At 47.4% G+C, this 16,986-nt stretch overlaps 1 protein-coding gene across 1 annotated transcript; it reads left to right on the top strand.

Moving 5' to 3' along the window:
• Nucleotides 1-921: 921 nt before the first annotated feature.
• On the top strand, nt 922-4,850 carry LOC101920214 (E3 ubiquitin-protein ligase RNF4). Its single transcript, XM_055794138.1, has 5 exons — nt 922-1,666; nt 2,030-2,210; nt 3,279-3,390; nt 4,169-4,217; nt 4,571-4,850. The coding sequence occupies exons 1-5, from the start codon at nt 1,658-1,660 to the stop codon at nt 4,718-4,720; spliced, it is 501 nt and encodes a 166-aa protein (XP_055650113.1). The 5' UTR covers nt 922-1,657; the 3' UTR covers nt 4,721-4,850.
• The last annotated feature ends 12,136 nt before the right edge of the window (nt 4,851-16,986 follow it).

Here is a 16,986-nt window from a genome sequence, read left to right on the forward strand (position 1 = left end):
AGGTTTCACTTTAAAGCACAGGGAAGGGTTGGGCTGTCTCCCTGCTCTGGAGTTGTTGACAAAGCTCACGTGTCCTGTTGCGCATGTGTGTGATGTGTGAAGCACCGTGGTGGGGAGAGGGTGAGGAGAAATGCTGCAGGGAGGACCAGACATGTAGTGCTGTGGAAGTCAACATAAAGCTTATTTTATTTCTTTCTCAGGTTGGATCCTGTTGCCCTGAAGTTCCTTTCTTGTGCTTCTTACTTGCCTCTATTACTCATTTTTTATGAAGGTTCTGCACGTTAAGGAGAAGAGAAAAAAGTTTCTATTCAGGCTGGCCAATTTCTTTATCTGTACGCAGTTTATAGAGCATGTCCACCAGGATTGCTTGCATGTGCAAATGCATGACATCAGAGGTCTACCTGAAATCTTACTTATTTGATTCGTCTTAGAACGAGTATTTTAGGGTGAACCTGAACAGCTGCTGTGTGAGTAAATACGTTACTCAGATTTATGTTGCTGCCAATTAAGCTCATGAAGTGTGTATGTTTTCTACCGATCCTTGTTCACAGCAGACTGATGCCTTTCTGCATCTTCCAGTGGTGATGGTGGTGGTGGTGGTCTTCCCAACTCTCTCTACCCTAGTTCTGGCTGTGCTGGGAAGCAGTTTTCCTTTCCAGAAAGAAAAAAGGTACCAATTCTGCAGCATTCCAATATGCGTGTACAGAGAACTTGGAACTCGCATTACCTGCACGCAGAACGTTATGGAACTGGTTGCCTAGGCGAGTTCTGCACTGAGGGTGCAGGAGACTGAGAGTCAGTTCCCGGCTTTCTCTGACAGGGAGCAGACTGTGAGCCTCGGTCTTCTGCGTCCCAAGTGGAAACGATTACCTCGCATTTGTGAGAAAAACTCTTTTAAGCGTAAGTTTGTTGGGTTTGGTTTTTGTTGTTACGTATTTCCTGTCGTGTAACAGAAATCTTAAAACTATGAAAACCGATGAGGTTCATGTTGTCTGAGTTGAGTGCAGTAAAATGCAAGTTGCCTGGCAGGCTTGATTCCTAGGCTTCATGACCACTTTACTACTTACATTAAACAAGGTATTTTCCCTATTAATTCATAATGCTTTGTCTTCTAAAATTAATTACCTGGCTTTTTTGGGGTCCCCCTACAGCCTCCCCCCAGCTCCTCATTGTTAGTTGGACACATGATAATTTTACCATGAGCAAGCCCTGAGATGTAAACTTCAGTACCACGCGCAAACGTTGCCCTGAGCATCAATCGGTTGCTTTTCAGTTAACGGGGATTTCTTAGCATTTTTCTCGTTTGCTAACAAACTGGTTTATCTTGGTGTTTAGTTTAGGAAATGGATGAGAATACCTAAGGCTCGGGTGCCAAACCCTGGGACTTGCCCTCTGTTTTTGGACAGAAACTGGTGGTTCAGAACTGGGAATCTGGGAGAGGGGGTGTACTTAAGAGAACGGGCATTACAGGCAGGTAATCTTCTCTCTCCTTTTCTTACAGGTTTGGAAGAACACTGTTCTCAGAGCCTGTGAAATCTGGACTCTTTTAACGGTGTGCTACCTGAAGGAATGTAAGGATTTGCTACTTGGTGCTTCCTTGCAGTTACTCTTGTGGCATTTGTACCTCTCTTTCTGTGGTTTTAGGCCAAGAAGCGCTATGAGCACAGTAAGTATTTTACTGCGCAATGCAGACCTGATTCTTAAAAGGCGTTGTTTGTGGTACCTCTGTAAATGTTTTTAAGAGTTTGTAATAATTACACTGGAACACTAGTGTAATAAAAAATCGTGTAACTTGGTGTTCTGCGATACTCAAGACTTTTGACTTCTTGACCGGTAAGAGGTCTGGGGTGATGTCTTTCCCTGGATGTGATGCTTTGGGTAGGAGTGACCCAGAGCACCGTTCAAGGCATGTTCCGGCCTTTCCGGAGAGTGTGTTGTGTATCCTTGTGTGCTTTCATTGGTGGTGCAAAGATGAGGGCCACATTAACATTACTCCCAAAGAAGAAGCGAAGGTTTTTTTCTCTCTTAGACTCAACGCAAGCGCTGTGGAGGAGCAGTTAATTCTAGGCAAGCTCGGAGGCAGAGCAGGCTGGCATCTTCTACCGCAGAAATGAGCAGAAATGAAGCAGAGGCTTCAAGAGCAGAGCCAATAGAACCTGCTTCAGTACCACACGCAGACATTGCTCTGAAAGTCAATCGGTTGCTTTTCAGTTAAACTTAATGGGGATTTCTTAGTATTTTTCTCGTTTGCTACCAAACTAGCTTATTCTGGTGTTTAGTTTAGGAAATGGTAAGAATGCCTGAGGCTCGGGTGCAAAACCCTGGGACTTTCCCTCTGTTTTTGGACAGATACTGGTGGTTCAGAACTGGGACTCTCGGAGAGGGGGTGTACTTAAGAGATCAGGCATTACAGACAGGTAATCTCTCTTCTTTTAGTCTTTATGGCTATAACACCTGAATTTGCCTGTTTTGTGGAGAAAGAGGGAAAGAATCTCCTCCAGTCTCAATCAAATCAGGGTACTGAAAGTGGGGAGCGGGGAGGAGGGCGTTCTGGAGATTGTCAGCTGCCTCCTTTACTACCCCTGTGTAGCGGTGTGCGCAGAGCCAGAAGTGACCACTTCCATGTTTTTAGAGCAGCAGCTGATGTGTTCCTGCCGTTAACACTCTAATGAAAAGGAGACTGACATCCTGCCCCTCTGGGCTTGTTTTGTGGTGATTGCTTAGCTTACCTGGTGTATCTGTAACGCTAGGGCTGCACACCGAAGTCTAATTGTGTTTTCTTTTCTCTCCCTTCCCGTGTGCGCTGATGCAAGATTGTTGAAGGTGAGTTGACGCTTTACAATTGATAATAGAGTTGTCTTAAGCTTAAGGTTTTCTTTTTGGCTTTTCCAACAAACGTGAGCAGCCTGGGTTGAAACTGTGTTTACCCAGTTTCAAGGGAAAGGAAAGAAAGTATCTGGCCAGTCTCTTAGAGAATGGATCCAATCTGTGTTTGATAGTTGCTGTCAGAGCTTGTAGGAAGTTATCTGAAATACAGTGCATCAAAGCTGCTCAAAATGTGTGTTCTTACTTTCCAGATACTGTAAGCCCAAAGTTGATAATAATTTTAATTAGCACTGGAATATCTGCTTTGAATAAGAAAATGCTGAAAGGGTTTTGAAGCCAGTGTTGTGGTGAAGGAACTAGAAAAGGAAGTTACAGACTACTTATAATTATGCATTTCAAGGATAGTTCCAGGGCTGTATAATTTATAATGTATTTGACTTAGCAAAATTAAATTACAGACAATCAACAACTAGGGAGAATTCTCAGTCCTCTGAGGTGCCAGCGACCGTTGAAATTCTGTATAATGAGTAGCAGTGATGAAGATGAACTAAGCAACAATGATGTGTAGGTAGCAGATAAAGTGTCTTTCTAAAGTCTGATTTATGGTATACAGTAGGAAGTGATTTTTACTAAGCATTTTGTTTCCGTTATATTACTGTGTGAAAAATTCAGACCTAAAATGTAATTGCATTTGTAGTCGAGAACTTAAAAAACTCAGAAAACAACACAAACTTTTCTGCTTTTCGTCATTGAATCATCACTTAATGTATCTTAAAGTATGGCTTGAGATATGCCGAAATGCTTACAACACATGAAAGACAGAGCCAAACAGTCGGAAAATATGCTCCATGTAATCACACCTTTTGTAAGGAAGGAGTTCTTGGCACGAATATGTTGCTGGGCAGGGATGTTATGATAACTAGAGTTAGGGGGTGATTTAATTTCTGACCGCCTCCTTCACTTGTAGAATAGGGAGGTTCCGAAGGACAGCTCGATGCTTTTCTTACAAGATTCTTATGACCTGCTGAAGAGGCATAGTGCCCTGCGTGTGCTGCACGGTGCTGTAGGTGGCTGTTAGTTGTAGTACTAGGGCAGGGTGGCTCACTGCACCTTCCCCCGGGTGAAAGCCAAGAGAGTTTCCTTGAGGCGAGGCAGCCCCTGCCTGCTTATTCAAGGCAACAGACTGGGAGAGGTGGAAGTACGCAGGGATCTTCAGACGGGACGCGCCCACGGCTAGTCTGTGCAGTCAGGTGATTACATGACGTTTTATGTATCGGTAACCCTCGATGCACGGTGAAATTAATGGATGCATGTTCTTTCTGGTTTTGTTCTCTACCGCAAGGCCGTCTGGTACCGTTAGCTGTCCGATTTGCATGGATGGCTACTCAGAGGTAAGGATCAGTGTGTTGTCGTCGTTTCTTTGTTGTCGGAGGGAGAAGGGGGCAGAAGGTGAGCTGCGCGACTCTGTTGGGTTCCGTGGGATGCTGCGGGCGGCTGGCTTCAAGTGCAGAGCTCGGCTTGACGGTGAAACTCGGTTGTAACTCCAAAAGTAATTTCTTAGTGGCGTACGTAGAGGGAGAAACACTTCCCAAGGTGGCACTGAGAGAGAGATCTCTGGGTTCCGTATTACGATAGTGGCAGCATACCGATTCCAGATACTTTGGGTGCTGTGTGCCTGGTGCCAGCAGACCAGCCGAGTTGAATTCTTTGCTCCAAGTCCCTGTTGCGGTTTCTTTTGTTCCAGATTGTGCAAAGCGGGCGACTGATTGTGTCAACCAAGTGCGGCCACGTCTTCTGCAGTCAGTGCCTCCGTGATTCCCTTAGGAATGCCAGCTCTTGCCCAACCTGCAGGAAGAAACTCACTCACAGACAGTATCATCCCATTTATATATGAGTGCTTCTCTATTCTCAGGACAGACTCAACTGGATTTTTGGGGAAAATGTCATGTTTTCAGTGCTCTGAAGATTTAAAGAGCAGCAGGTTGTGCACACATCCAAATAAAACTGATGTTTTTGGAGAATAACTTGTGCGTATACAGACAGCTTTTCTATGGTCCAAGCTGCTTCTTGTTACATCCCTGGTTAGAATGTTGAATTTGTGACTGTTTCTAAAGTAGACCAGCAGCCTGTATCAGAAAGGAAGCAGCTAATCCATTTCCTTCTCCTTTTCTAACGCTTAAATAAGAGGGGCCTGATTATTTTGTTGTTTCTTACTCTTTAAGTTATTCCCACCTTGCATACAGATACGGAGTAGCTACCTTTCCAAATGTAGATGAGCAATTTGCTGTTTTGTGACACTTTACAGTTTTTATGCCAGAAGAAGCTCACGACTATTGCTTTGTGCTCTGCCATCTTTGCCCAAGTAGAGTTAAGTTCCGCAGTGATGGATTGTTTTGTCGTAAATCTATATTAAATTGACAGCCAAGGTCATGCAATAAAATAACCTGCTGTTCACCAGCAATCAGGTGTTTTAAGACACGTAGGCTGTGTGATGGGGAAGTCTTTGCTGCTTTAGTTAAGCCCTTGTTCTGCTTCTGCTAAAATACCAGATCCATCGGAACTACCTTTTGATCTGCAGTCACATTTGATGCTTTGGTGGGATGAAGCATGCAGCAATTGCAGAAAGGTTTTCTCACTTGAGATCTGAGTCTAGATCCATTTTTTGAGAGGAGAAGGGGTAAATATGAAATATGTGCCAGACACTAAAGTTTGTGAAGCTGAAGTTCATGTCCAGGGAAGAGCAGTCCTGGACTAGGAGGACAGGTAAGAAGCACGGTCCAGGTGTTAGTTGGAACATCTGGGGGATGCTCACAGTGCCGCAGTGGCTGGAGCAGAGGGTGAGATGAGTGGGGAGGAATGTGCTGGGGCCTGGACTGGAGAGCAGTGCTGTGCACTGGGGACCAGTGGTGGAGCATCGTGAGTCAGAAAATGGAACTACAGGGCAAAGTGCAGAGATGTCACCACAGCCGAGTTGTGTGTGAGCAGCCAGGTGGTGAAGGGGAATCGCCAAGGGTAAGCCTTGGTGCGTGCCAGGTGGAGCAGCTTAGCAGCACCACAGCTGCTACAAGGAGCTGCTGCGTTCTGCTTGCAGAGCTTAACCCTTGATTTGCCTGGGTTAGGTCACAGGGTGGTGACCCAGCTCTGGGGCGATGCTTACAGGTGATGCAGTGCGGGCTGTGAAGCTTTGGTGAACTGTAGAAACATATGTCCTTGCATTGTGTCTGATCTGCACTTTGTGGCACCGAGTGCTATTTTGTATGTTCTGTCTAAATCTGTTTTTATTTTCTGGGTCAAGAGACTGAACCTTTGGGCTTGTGAGGATGTTTAAACCTCTGAATATTTTATGTCTTTTTATGTGTTTTGCCTGATGATGTGAACCCAGCTTGCTTCTTTGCGTGGTGCTCTCTTTCGTCTGAAGACCAAATTCATAGTAGTTTTTACAGCTGACTTAGGGCATACTAACAGATGCTTCGGAGCTGTTTGATATTCTTTCTGATATCCTAAGTCAGAGGTCCTCAAACTACGGCCTGCGGGCTGGATACGTCCCCCCAGGGTCCTCAATCCGGCCCCCGGTATTTACAGAACCCCCCGCCGGGGGTTGGGGGGGGAAATGAAGCAGCCGCAGATGGCTGCCTGCCACTGCATCCGCGCGCCAGCCCCCTGGTTAAAGAGTTTGAGGACCCCTGTCCTAAGTCCTCCTACAATTTCTCTTTGAGGGTTCTGGGAAGGTAAGAGGAACAGGAATATCTGGTCTGGGGCTTCCCAGAGGAGAAGGTTGCCATCTGTACCACGGAGAATCCCCAGAGCTGTGTCCAGATGCAGACCACGAGTTCTTTACCCTGAGATGTCACTTCCAAGAGGGGTACCACCCGTGCCATGGGGAAGGATGAATACAGAGGTGATGTGGTGTGTCCTTCTGGTCTTGTTAGGAATGAGATGGAGGTCTCTAAGACCATTTCAGAAAGATACTGAATAGTTGCAACATCTTTCATTTAATAAAGCCCTTGATTACACCTGCAATGTAAACTTGAAAGCCTTACTTCCCATTCGTAACTCTGCTATCCGCATATTGTAGATTCAGACTTGGTGTATTTTTATTTTCCATATTAGATGCTACCTTAAGGTTGTAGGCAAGGCAGCTAAAAGCTGATACATTATGAATGAAAATGTGAACGGGGAGCTGCTTATTTCTAAACCTGTTTCCTTTCTCAAATGGCATGAACAAGATGTTAATTTTAATGTGCATTAAAAACCTTACACAGAAAAATCAGAGGTTATGATATTGATTTAATATAGAGGTAATAGAGGTTGAGGGATTAACGGTCTTGGAGGTCTGTCTACGCAAGCAATTGCAGACATCCATCTTAAACGCATTTCAATTATTTATGTGGAAACTTGTTTCCCAGGGAGTGCACAAAATGCATTCACATCTAGTGAGGGATTCTCCATGCTTCCCGGGGAAGGTGAAGGACCTCTGCTTCCCCTAGCAGTAGTTTATCACTCCTTTCCTTTAGCAAGCATTTATCCCTTCAAAATACCCTGCGATAGCCTCTGCCCTTCCCCGTCCCAATGGCACATGTGGCAGCAGAGCAGAAGCAGCCCCTGGCTCAGTGCCCTCCACTCCTGCAGAGCATCTGCAGGTGCCAGGTTACATATTCGTCCTGTTGCAAATTTCTCAACTGCAGCAAGGTTCTTGCTGTGCTCCATGAGTTCGCATGACTCCTAATGGCAGAGTGATGGAGCATAGGTGCCTTGTGGCTCTGTGAGATGGGGAAGATGGAGCAGCATTATTTTTTTAGTGCAAACTCCTGTGTAGCTCTTCTTGCATATCTTGATTTGCTGCATCATGACAAGTGGGCACTTTATAACTAGCATGATTAAAAGTGCACACGTTGCAGTGGAAGGGAGCATGTAAATTAGACGTTAAAACCTTGCTGCAAAGGAGGTGGCGTACTACTGCTGCTTTCCTCTGTCATAAATTCCTCCATAAATCTCATTCCAATTCTTGCTCTGTGGAGGAAGGTTATGAAGCTGTGGCTATTTCAGTGACCAATGTTCCAGCACCATTTCCCCAAATCATTTATTAATAGCCGCAAAGATTGTAGTTTATTTCTAGCTAATTCAGCAATCAAAATTATAGATGTGGATCGTGCATATATTTGTGCCTTCCTCCTCGCTGGAGTGCAGACAAATGAATTTTAAAAATAGCCTGGGGTGAAGGTTTAAGTCACTCATTTTACAAGGTTCTTTAAAAGCTTCTTTTCTAACCTGCCAAATTATAGGACGGTTATAATTTGTTTAAGTCTTACAACATCTAAGAAAATGCCTGCTGCATATTGAAGCATTAGTACCCCTTAGCTGAGCAAATTGAGCGTGGGGCTGTGGGAGCAGCCAGGACTCCACTGGGAAGCGAGCTGTCTGCTCCACACGGGGCCTCATGAATTGCAAAAAGCTAATTAGAAGAAATGCTTGCAAAAGACTGATTTCCTGACACTTCCGGCTAAAACATGTTTGAAGTGCTTTTGTTACGCTGAGAGCTCTCTGTCAGTAGAGATAGTTTATTAGGTTTGCCATCCAGTGTTCCTTTTATTCTCACCTTCTCCTACCTCTTGTATTTGAAGGCAGAGAGCAGTGCTGCTTGGCTATGTGACTGTCACCTTCGCTCAGAAAGAAAGGGGACTTCCCACTGGAGGTGCTTGGACCCTAAACCCGGTTTTTATGGTTATTTTTATTTGACCAGCAAAATTGGTTCCGTAAAGTTCTACAGCCACCTGCAGGAGCCGCGAATTGCCCCCTCGGGCTGTTGTCCGGGGGGAGCAGCAGGGAGCGGTGCTGGAGGCTGGCAACTCAAAAATGCTGCCTTGTTCCCAGGCGAGAAGTCAGGCGGAGCCTTCGTGTGGGAGCCCCCTCCCCTGAAAGCGGCCGGTTGCTTGCCACGTGTTTGGGGACGCTGAGGGGAACGGCTGGCACCCTGCCCGCCTGATCTGCGAGCCCACCGCTCCCCTGGTGGCACTGGGGCTTCGCGGGGCCGGCACGGGGCGATACCTGCTCGTCTGAAGAGGTGAATGAAACGGCTGCGCTGGGTGCATGGCAGCTCCTTGGGCGTGGAAGGGAAGTAGGGTGGGTTTAGTATTCAAGAGATGGAAAGTAAAGCTGTGCGTGCTCTTGTTATACTTCAGCATCACTACCTAGGTATCATGTAGGATTTTACTGCTTTTACTACTGTTTCCTATCTGTTAGGATGCCTATAAAAATCTTAATTTGACATTCTTTTGAAAACAAATGTTTATGCATTTATTATCGGTACTATCCTGTACAGCTGAACTTGGCTATTCTGGACAGGAGTGAGACTATCACCTCTAACCTCCTCAGTCATTGCTCTGAGCTTCCGCTCCTGAATTAGCAAACATCCACAGCCTGCACCCTTAATGTCTGGGGGATCCCTGGGGTAAGGCAGCGTGTGTGTAGGCTGGGAGATACCTGCAGGCCTGGGCTTGTCCCCTGCATCCCCTGTTCCACGCCGTACTGATGCCCAGAGCCGTGGTTAGCCAGGCCAGGGCGCAGTGCAGTTCACCAAGAAGGCTCTGTGTGTCTGTTTTAGCTTAGACCCAACACTGAGGAAGAGTTTGAGGCTTCACTAGGGTGAGCCTGGTGTTTGGCAGCGTGGCTTTGGCTTGTTCCTGGACAGGCAGGGTTCCCTGGGCTGGAGCTCACCTCCCCAAGCCGAGTTACATTGCTTCTGCCTCCCATGCCACAGCTGCATCACCCTGGACCCCGTGGGAGAGACCATCCAGCACCGACCTGCCCCACGTGGCTTGGGGAGCTGTGCCCTGCTGCTGGCTTTCTTCTGGAAAAGGTGGGAACACCTGAGGAACATGCCCTGAGATGCACTGACCTCATGGACAGGAGGAAGTGACAGCACAAGAAGGACTTGGTTTCATGCCAGTTCTTTCTTTAGGGTTTTGTGCCATGTCTCCCTATTTTCTGGGTGTGGGAATAATGAATAGGATAAAACCAAGATGGGGAAATATGCTGTTGGCTGGTGCCACATTGTTTTGGTGTGGGCACACCCTGACAGAAGTGTGGGATTAGTGTTTTTAACCAAAATCCAAAGCGTATGCGCAGGTAAGCCACCATTAGCTTTTTTTTTCTTGTCATAGGATCGTAGAGTACTAGTTTGGAAGGGACCTCAAGGATCATCTGGTCCAACCTTTCTCGACAAAAGTATGGTCTAGACAAGATGGCCCAGCACCCTGTCCAGCTGAATCTTGGAAGTGTCCAATGTTGGGCAATCCACCACTTCCCTGGGGAGATTATTCCAACAGCTGACTGTCCCCAAATTTTCCTCGTGTCCAATTGGAGTCTCTCCAGGAGTAAATGGTACCCATTACCCCTCATCTTTTCCATGTGACTGCTTGTAAAAAGGGCATCTCCACCTTCTTTCCAGCCACGCTTTAAATACTGGAACAGGGTGATAAGGTGTCCCCTAAGCCTTCTTTTCTCAAGGCTGAACAAACACAGCTCTCAGCCTTTCCTCACACGGCAGGCTTCCCAGTCCTCCCAGCATCTTTGTGGCCCTTCTCTGGGCCCTCTCTGGCCTGTCCACATCTTTCTTGCGCAGCAGGCACCAAACCCAGGCACGCTATTCCAGGTGTGGCCTGACAAGCACTGAGTACAGTGGGATAATGACTTATTATTAACCAGTGATGCCCTTGTTGGTGCAACCCAGCATCCTGTTGGCTTTCTTTTTATGTTGTAGTAAAATATTGTCGGAATGCTGGGTTGAAGATTTTGTTCATTAATCAACAGCAATGAAACTTGATTAGAAATTAATGTCTCTCTAACTAGTCTATTTTTGCTTTATGCCTTCAGTAATTTGGAGAAATTAGTGGTGAATAGCCAATTTTGTCAGTGCTGTGAATAATTATACCTGTGATTATTAAACACTTGCTATTAAAGCAGATGATGAAGCTGGCAATTCCTGTGTAAGCTGCATACTGGTAATGTTAAGGAAGCCAAAAGAAGAACAATGGAGATGATTAGAGATCTTGGTGGGACACACGGAAGAAAGCTGGCTTTTTATTCAGCCTAACCAGGGAACTGTTAGAGAGTATTTAACACAAGTATTTAATATATTGAAGTTTTTTGTGGTAACAGGCCCAGTACAAGAGGGAAGGGATTGTTCAAGTTTAACGGCAAACGGTAAAACGTGTAGTTGTGGTTCTTTATTTTCTTCAGCACTAAGCTGTGAATCGGGCTTCACACCAGCATCTTACCTTCCCTTTTACACATGAGATAAGAGGAGAAATGCCTGGCTAACGCATGGGTGGACGGATGAACAGCAACATGACACAACTCACAGAAAGGCAATTTGAATTTAGCACTAAATGGAGCGGTAGAGTCTGCTGGGACCCTGTCAGGAGCTTCAGCCCCTGGAAGTATCTGATGTTGCAAAGGGAGAAGTGCAGCCTGGCGCAAGCCCTGGCGAGACACTTGGGGCTGGCGACCTCACAGCGTAGTGGTGGTCCCTCGTGCTCTTCATGCTGCCCCTCCTGGCTGCAAACCTTGCTGAACCAGGAGGAGAAGATCCTCCTGCCCCTTGTTGGAGAAAAAAAACCTGAAAATATTTGTAAAAAAGGTAAATAAGCCCCCTCTTGGAGTTTTCTGGGCGGCATACAAATGAAGAGCTACTCAGAGGCATCATAATTCAAAAGAAAAATATTTTTCTTCAAGAACCAAGTGTTTTCTCAGAAAGCATTTTTATTTGTAACTGTGATAGCCCCATGGAGGACGTTGGCACCACAACATGCAGCTCTTGCTGGCTTCCCCACACCATAGCACACGGGGTTTTGTGAGCACCTGTGCTGGGGCCAGAGAGGAATTCGTCCCCTCCTAGCTGAGACTTACTTCAGTTCATGCTGATTTTAATTCATACTTGGTTTGTTGTTATATTAATTTCTCTGTCAGAGAGCTGAGCCCATTCAAGGCGGGGACTGGCGAGCAGCAGTGTCCCCCCTGGGGCTGCTCCCTTGCTGGGGCACGGCGGGTCTCGGCCACAGGGGAGCTACTTGTGTCTTTGCCAGATGCGCTGTTGGCGTGGACCAGTCCAGGAGCAAAGGCCAGACAAGCCGTTTTCCTCTGGCTGGAGGAAGGACAAGAGTCTGCCAGCACCACAAAATATTGCCACTGCTACTTGGAGGGGCAAAGACCGGGTTCTGTTCTGAACACAAGGCCACCTTGAAAGCTATTTTTACCCAGAACCCTGCTGAGGGCTAGCACGTTCGGTTTGTATATATCCAACTGCTGTTGCAAAAGGATCAAAATAAAGGCAGGCAGCTTCATGACTGTTCTTAAGTCAACAAGACAACAGGGATTCCTCGGAGCTGGCTGTTGTGCTTAGATGCCAGGATCCAGTGGATTTGCTTTTGAGAGAAGTTGGTAGCTGGTGCTGTGGGGCACGCCAGCACATCGCTTGGCTGTGTGCCGGCGAGGATTTGAGGATCCCGGTGTTGCAAAGTCACATCGTATTTAGTTCCTGCAGGTAAGATGCCAGGACGATGTGCCTAAACGATGATTGGCTCTGTTTACTCTGGGGTCTGTGAAGAAAAAGAAATGGTGCCTCAGAGTAGAGATGAGAGATGAGCGAAGTGAAAACTCCTGTTTTCCGAATGACCTCAGCTCCAGTGTGGAGATTAAGGGGCAGCATTGGGATGTCTCCGCTACACAGATCTCTATCTAATGGTTCCAGTTACTCTGAAATATTTTCTTTCTGCTGCTGTAGAGCAGATGAAGCTCTACTAGAGGAAAATAATGGATATTAACTTTCAAAAGGATGGTGATTTGGACTGAAATACAATTCCTGTGGTTGACAATATGTGCTGGAGTTATAAGATCTAGTAGTGAATTACTTATGCAATTGCTATGGGGAAGTCTTTGAAGTGGTGAATTGGGGTAAAGTGTGCCGTAATATATTTAGCAACTGATAATGCAAATTGCAGGAGAAGAGAGGAGGAGAGGAAAATAAATCAACTCTCTAAAATGTTGTTGAGTATTTATGGGGAGGTAATAAGTTTCCTGACACTTCTTTTGAGAACCTGATCATTAATCCTGGGATCCTGGAGAAATGCCAGTTCAGGTAATTGCGCTCTGTCAGCCTGAGCCGCGGCCGCAGCCAGGTGCTGCTACCTTGCGTCTGCTCCCAGCCCCTCCACTGCACGGGTGCGCGCTTCCACCTCTTGCCTGCCCTTCTTAGGGTTTGCAAACTGGCCCCTCCAAAGTTATCCTGGTGTTTCCAGACCCTTAAAGATCAAGGATGAAATGTCTGTGTTCTGGCATGAAGTGTGCCGGTGTTTTCCTGGCCGGCTGCCCGGTGGCAGCACCACAGCCTGTCCCTGTGCCTGGCTGGAGGCTGGCACTGGCCACGTAGGAGGCGCCGGGTTCCTTCCCTGCCCTGACTTGGCTGGGCAAGTGATGGGCCTGCTTCTGACGGGGGCTTTTCTATGAGTCCTGGGGGTTTGGGAGCTGTTGGGAGTCCAGATCATTAAAAAGATTGGTTGTCGCTCTCCCTGAAGGGCACAGGCTGATGAAGTGGAGAGGGAGAAGTCCCCACTTTGGCATGGGAAAGCCTTTGAGATCAGCTCCTGTGACAACATCCCTTGCCTGTGAGTGAGGGGTTTGGCCCCGTTCTCTGTCTGGGTTCCCCATTTCCCCCCTGCTGAGCTGCTCTACCAGGTGCGGCGGAGAGCAGTGGACCATGGGTTTCAGAGGAAAGCTCCCCGTTATTTCCATGAGCTCCACTCCTCACAGGTGACGGGTACCTGGATCAGCAGGAGCTTGGGGAGCCTGCGATTAGATCCAGCTGCTTCCCAGTGTTACACATCCTCGTAGGCAACTTTGAACGTGGCCCTTTTGTTACTATTATATTGAAATCCAATTGGTTTTACATCTGTGAAACAGACTGACATATCCGTTCAGGTCTAGGTAAGATTAATTGAAAAGTAACATAGCTCCTGAAAGCCATAAACACTGAGCCATGTATTTGCCTTACATGAGACCTGGCATATGCTGCAAAATATTCTCCTGCAGGCAGCCAGGCTCTCTGATTGACAAAATCTCTTTTTCTGCATGGATTTAAAATCTCTTCATCTGAATCCTTTATGTTCTCTTTGGACTTGGGCACTGTAATGCATCTGCAGTGACCTTTAACTCTCCAGGGTCACCATGCTGTACTTCACACTGCCCTGGTGAACATGAACTGCCTAAACATGCTCTTCTGCTGCAGCTTCAAAAAAATTGGAAAAGAAATCATTCCCCATTAATCTGAAAGTTTCTTACATTTTTTCAGTGAATGAGAGAATCTGTTTTAACAACCTGAATTCTTTTCTAAAGGTCTATGTAAAAATGAAATTTTGAAATATTAACATGAACCATATCAGCGTGGGTGGGAGTTTTTGCATCACTGAAACAATTAAGTGTAACTGGTGTGAACTTGTGAAGTATCTTGGTTATCTTTCTTTTTTCTTTCTTCTTCTTTTTTTTAAGGAAACTGCTGAGAAATTATTTACCCAGCTCACCTTGAGAACAGAGCACCTATTTAACAAGCAGGCATAAACCAGGCCAGAGTGCCCGCAGGATGCTCAGCCCTGCCCGTGCCTGGTGGGCTGATTTTTGCCAGTCCCCATCTCCTGAGCAGGTGCTGTGCACCAAAGCTCCACCAGCCCCTTCAGTTCCTCTGTAGCGCTGGAGCTGTGGGTCAGGCACACGAGCAGGTCTCTTGGCACCTGCTAAGGCCAGCGGCAGCCTTGCAGCACCCGCTCCTGCTTGCACAGCAAGGGAGTATTGACCCTTGCTCAAGTGTTGCCCTGGTGCCTTGAATCACTCTCATTTTCAGTCCCGGCATGATGCAATCACCATTTCTCATGCATATACATACAACTTGTTAAACAGTTTGGCCACTCCAAACCACTTGCTCAGCCGTCTTTCCACCAAGGCTAACGTGTTTTTTGTGTCTAACATCCCCGCTCCAGAGGCACTGGTGCCAAGCGTGCCTCGGTGGTGCTACCCACACAATTTCATTAGCAGCCAATTTCATGCTGTGAGGACTTCCTGAACTAACTGATGTAAAAGCGGAAAGCTGTGACCTAAGAACATGCTCTGCATAATGCAATTAATAATTGGGGCGCATTTAAAGCAATAGGCCCGGTGTGTGCCTCACGCCTGTGGACATGCATGTAGGGTGGCCAAAATCTGGACACGTGGGTGTTGATGATGTCAGTCTACAGGAGAAACACTTAGCTAGAGAGAGGTTATTGCTTTGGTCCCCCACCATTCTCCTTCTACCTCCATGCTCCCAAAAGGACACTCTGCAACAGTTTTAATTGCTGGGACTGGCGTTTTGTGATCCGCACAGCACAACTGGCAGTGCGGCACTTAATGCTGCTCCACCAGTGACCTGCAGCTCTGGGCTCCCAGGAGAGCTGGGTGCCAGTGGTGGCTCACTCCGCAGGTCAGCTGGGGCATCAACTGCAGACACAGCTGGACCAGGTAAGGGAATCCAATGGCCCAGAGGGCTGACAGGTGAGAAGAACTGGAGCCTGGGTTCAGACCCGCTTTCACCTAGAAGCCTCAAAAACAGCCTCCAGGTTTAGCTAGTGATTTGTGCTAGTGGCGAGCAAACCTCCTGGCTCTCCAAGCGAAGTGCCAAAATCATAGAATCTTTTAGGTTGGAACAGAACATTAAGATTACTGAGTCCAACCGTTAACCCAGCACTGCCAAGGCCACCACGAAACCGTGTCCCTAAGTGCCACATTTACACATCTTTTAAATACCTCCAGGGATGGTGACTACAACACTTCCCTGGACAGCCTGTTCCAATGCCTGACAACCCTTCTGGTGAAGAATTTTTTCCTAATATCCAATCTAAACCTCCCCTGGACCAGCTGGCAATGATTTCCTCTTGTCCTGTCACTTGTTACCTGGGAGAAGAGACCAACCCCACCTGCCTACAGCCTCCTGTCAGGCACTTGCATGGAGCAATAAGGTCCCCCCTCAGCCTTCTTTTCTCCAGGCTGAACACTCCCAGTCCCCCCAGCTGCTTCCCATCAGCCTGGTTCCCCAGCCCCTGCCCCAGTTCCGTTGCTCATCTCTGGACACGCTCCGGCACCTCAATGTCCCTCTTGCAGCCCAAAACCGAACCCAGGATTCCAGGTGCGGCCTCACTCGTGCTTCCCAGTGATACCCGGGTGCTCAGCCGGCTGCCAAGGGGGGCGGGCAACAGCAACAGCCCCCAGAGACAGGGCAGGGCATCGTCTCACCCCCATGGTTGCTGCGCAAGCACAGCCTGCAGCACTACGTGAGGCTGCCCAAGCTGGGGAGAGTGGCTGTTCGCAGACAGGGGACTGCAGCCCTGGCTTGCAGCAGCCTCTGTCCCTTTGCACTCTTCTGCCTTGCACCTCGTTCCAAGCCCTGAATGCACTTTGAAGAATTATAAATCAATAACAATGAGTGTGTTGCAGAAGTTCAGTACGTTGGAGGCAGATTAAAAGGCTGTATCTTTCATGAACAGAAGTAAGCATCAAGAGAGATTTATTTCGAAACAGCTTTGGTGCTCCCTGGTGCTCCCTGTGCCAGTTAGGATGAATGCATAAGAAGTCTATAATCTGTCAGTGACTATATGCACAAAATGCTGCTGAACTGATGCTTGTACACTAATTCAGACGCATATTGTGCCCTCTGGATGCACCACAGTGCTGCCTGGAACTCAGCACTGCAAATAAATACGCATGTTCTTACGGAGTCAGAAAGCAGAGCTGCTGTAAGCCTAGGATTTGCACAGCATGGGGGTCAGTGTGGTTTAGATTTTGCATGTGTCTTTCATCATTTTCCATGGAAAATAAACTTCCCCTGACTCCTTACCACACCACACCCCAATTTCTCTGGGTACAAGTAACAAATGCATGACGTAATGCAGGGCTGTGCTGCTGGATGTGGAGGCAGAGGTTTCACAGCACCCCAAACTGATGCTCAGGCACCATGCCGCAGCCACCAGCAGCTCTTGTGTGGTTGCCATCCTGCTGCGGGGAGAGCCGGGATGGGGCCAGCCCTGAGCTGGAAAGGGGCAGCCAAGCCCTGTCACACCACCCCTGCTCTGTGCCAGGCTG

The sequence above is a fragment of the Falco peregrinus genome, chromosome 2, assembly GCF_023634155.1.
Source record: "Falco peregrinus isolate bFalPer1 chromosome 2, bFalPer1.pri, whole genome shotgun sequence".
In the NCBI taxonomy this organism is placed as follows: domain Eukaryota; kingdom Metazoa; phylum Chordata; class Aves; order Falconiformes; family Falconidae; genus Falco; species Falco peregrinus.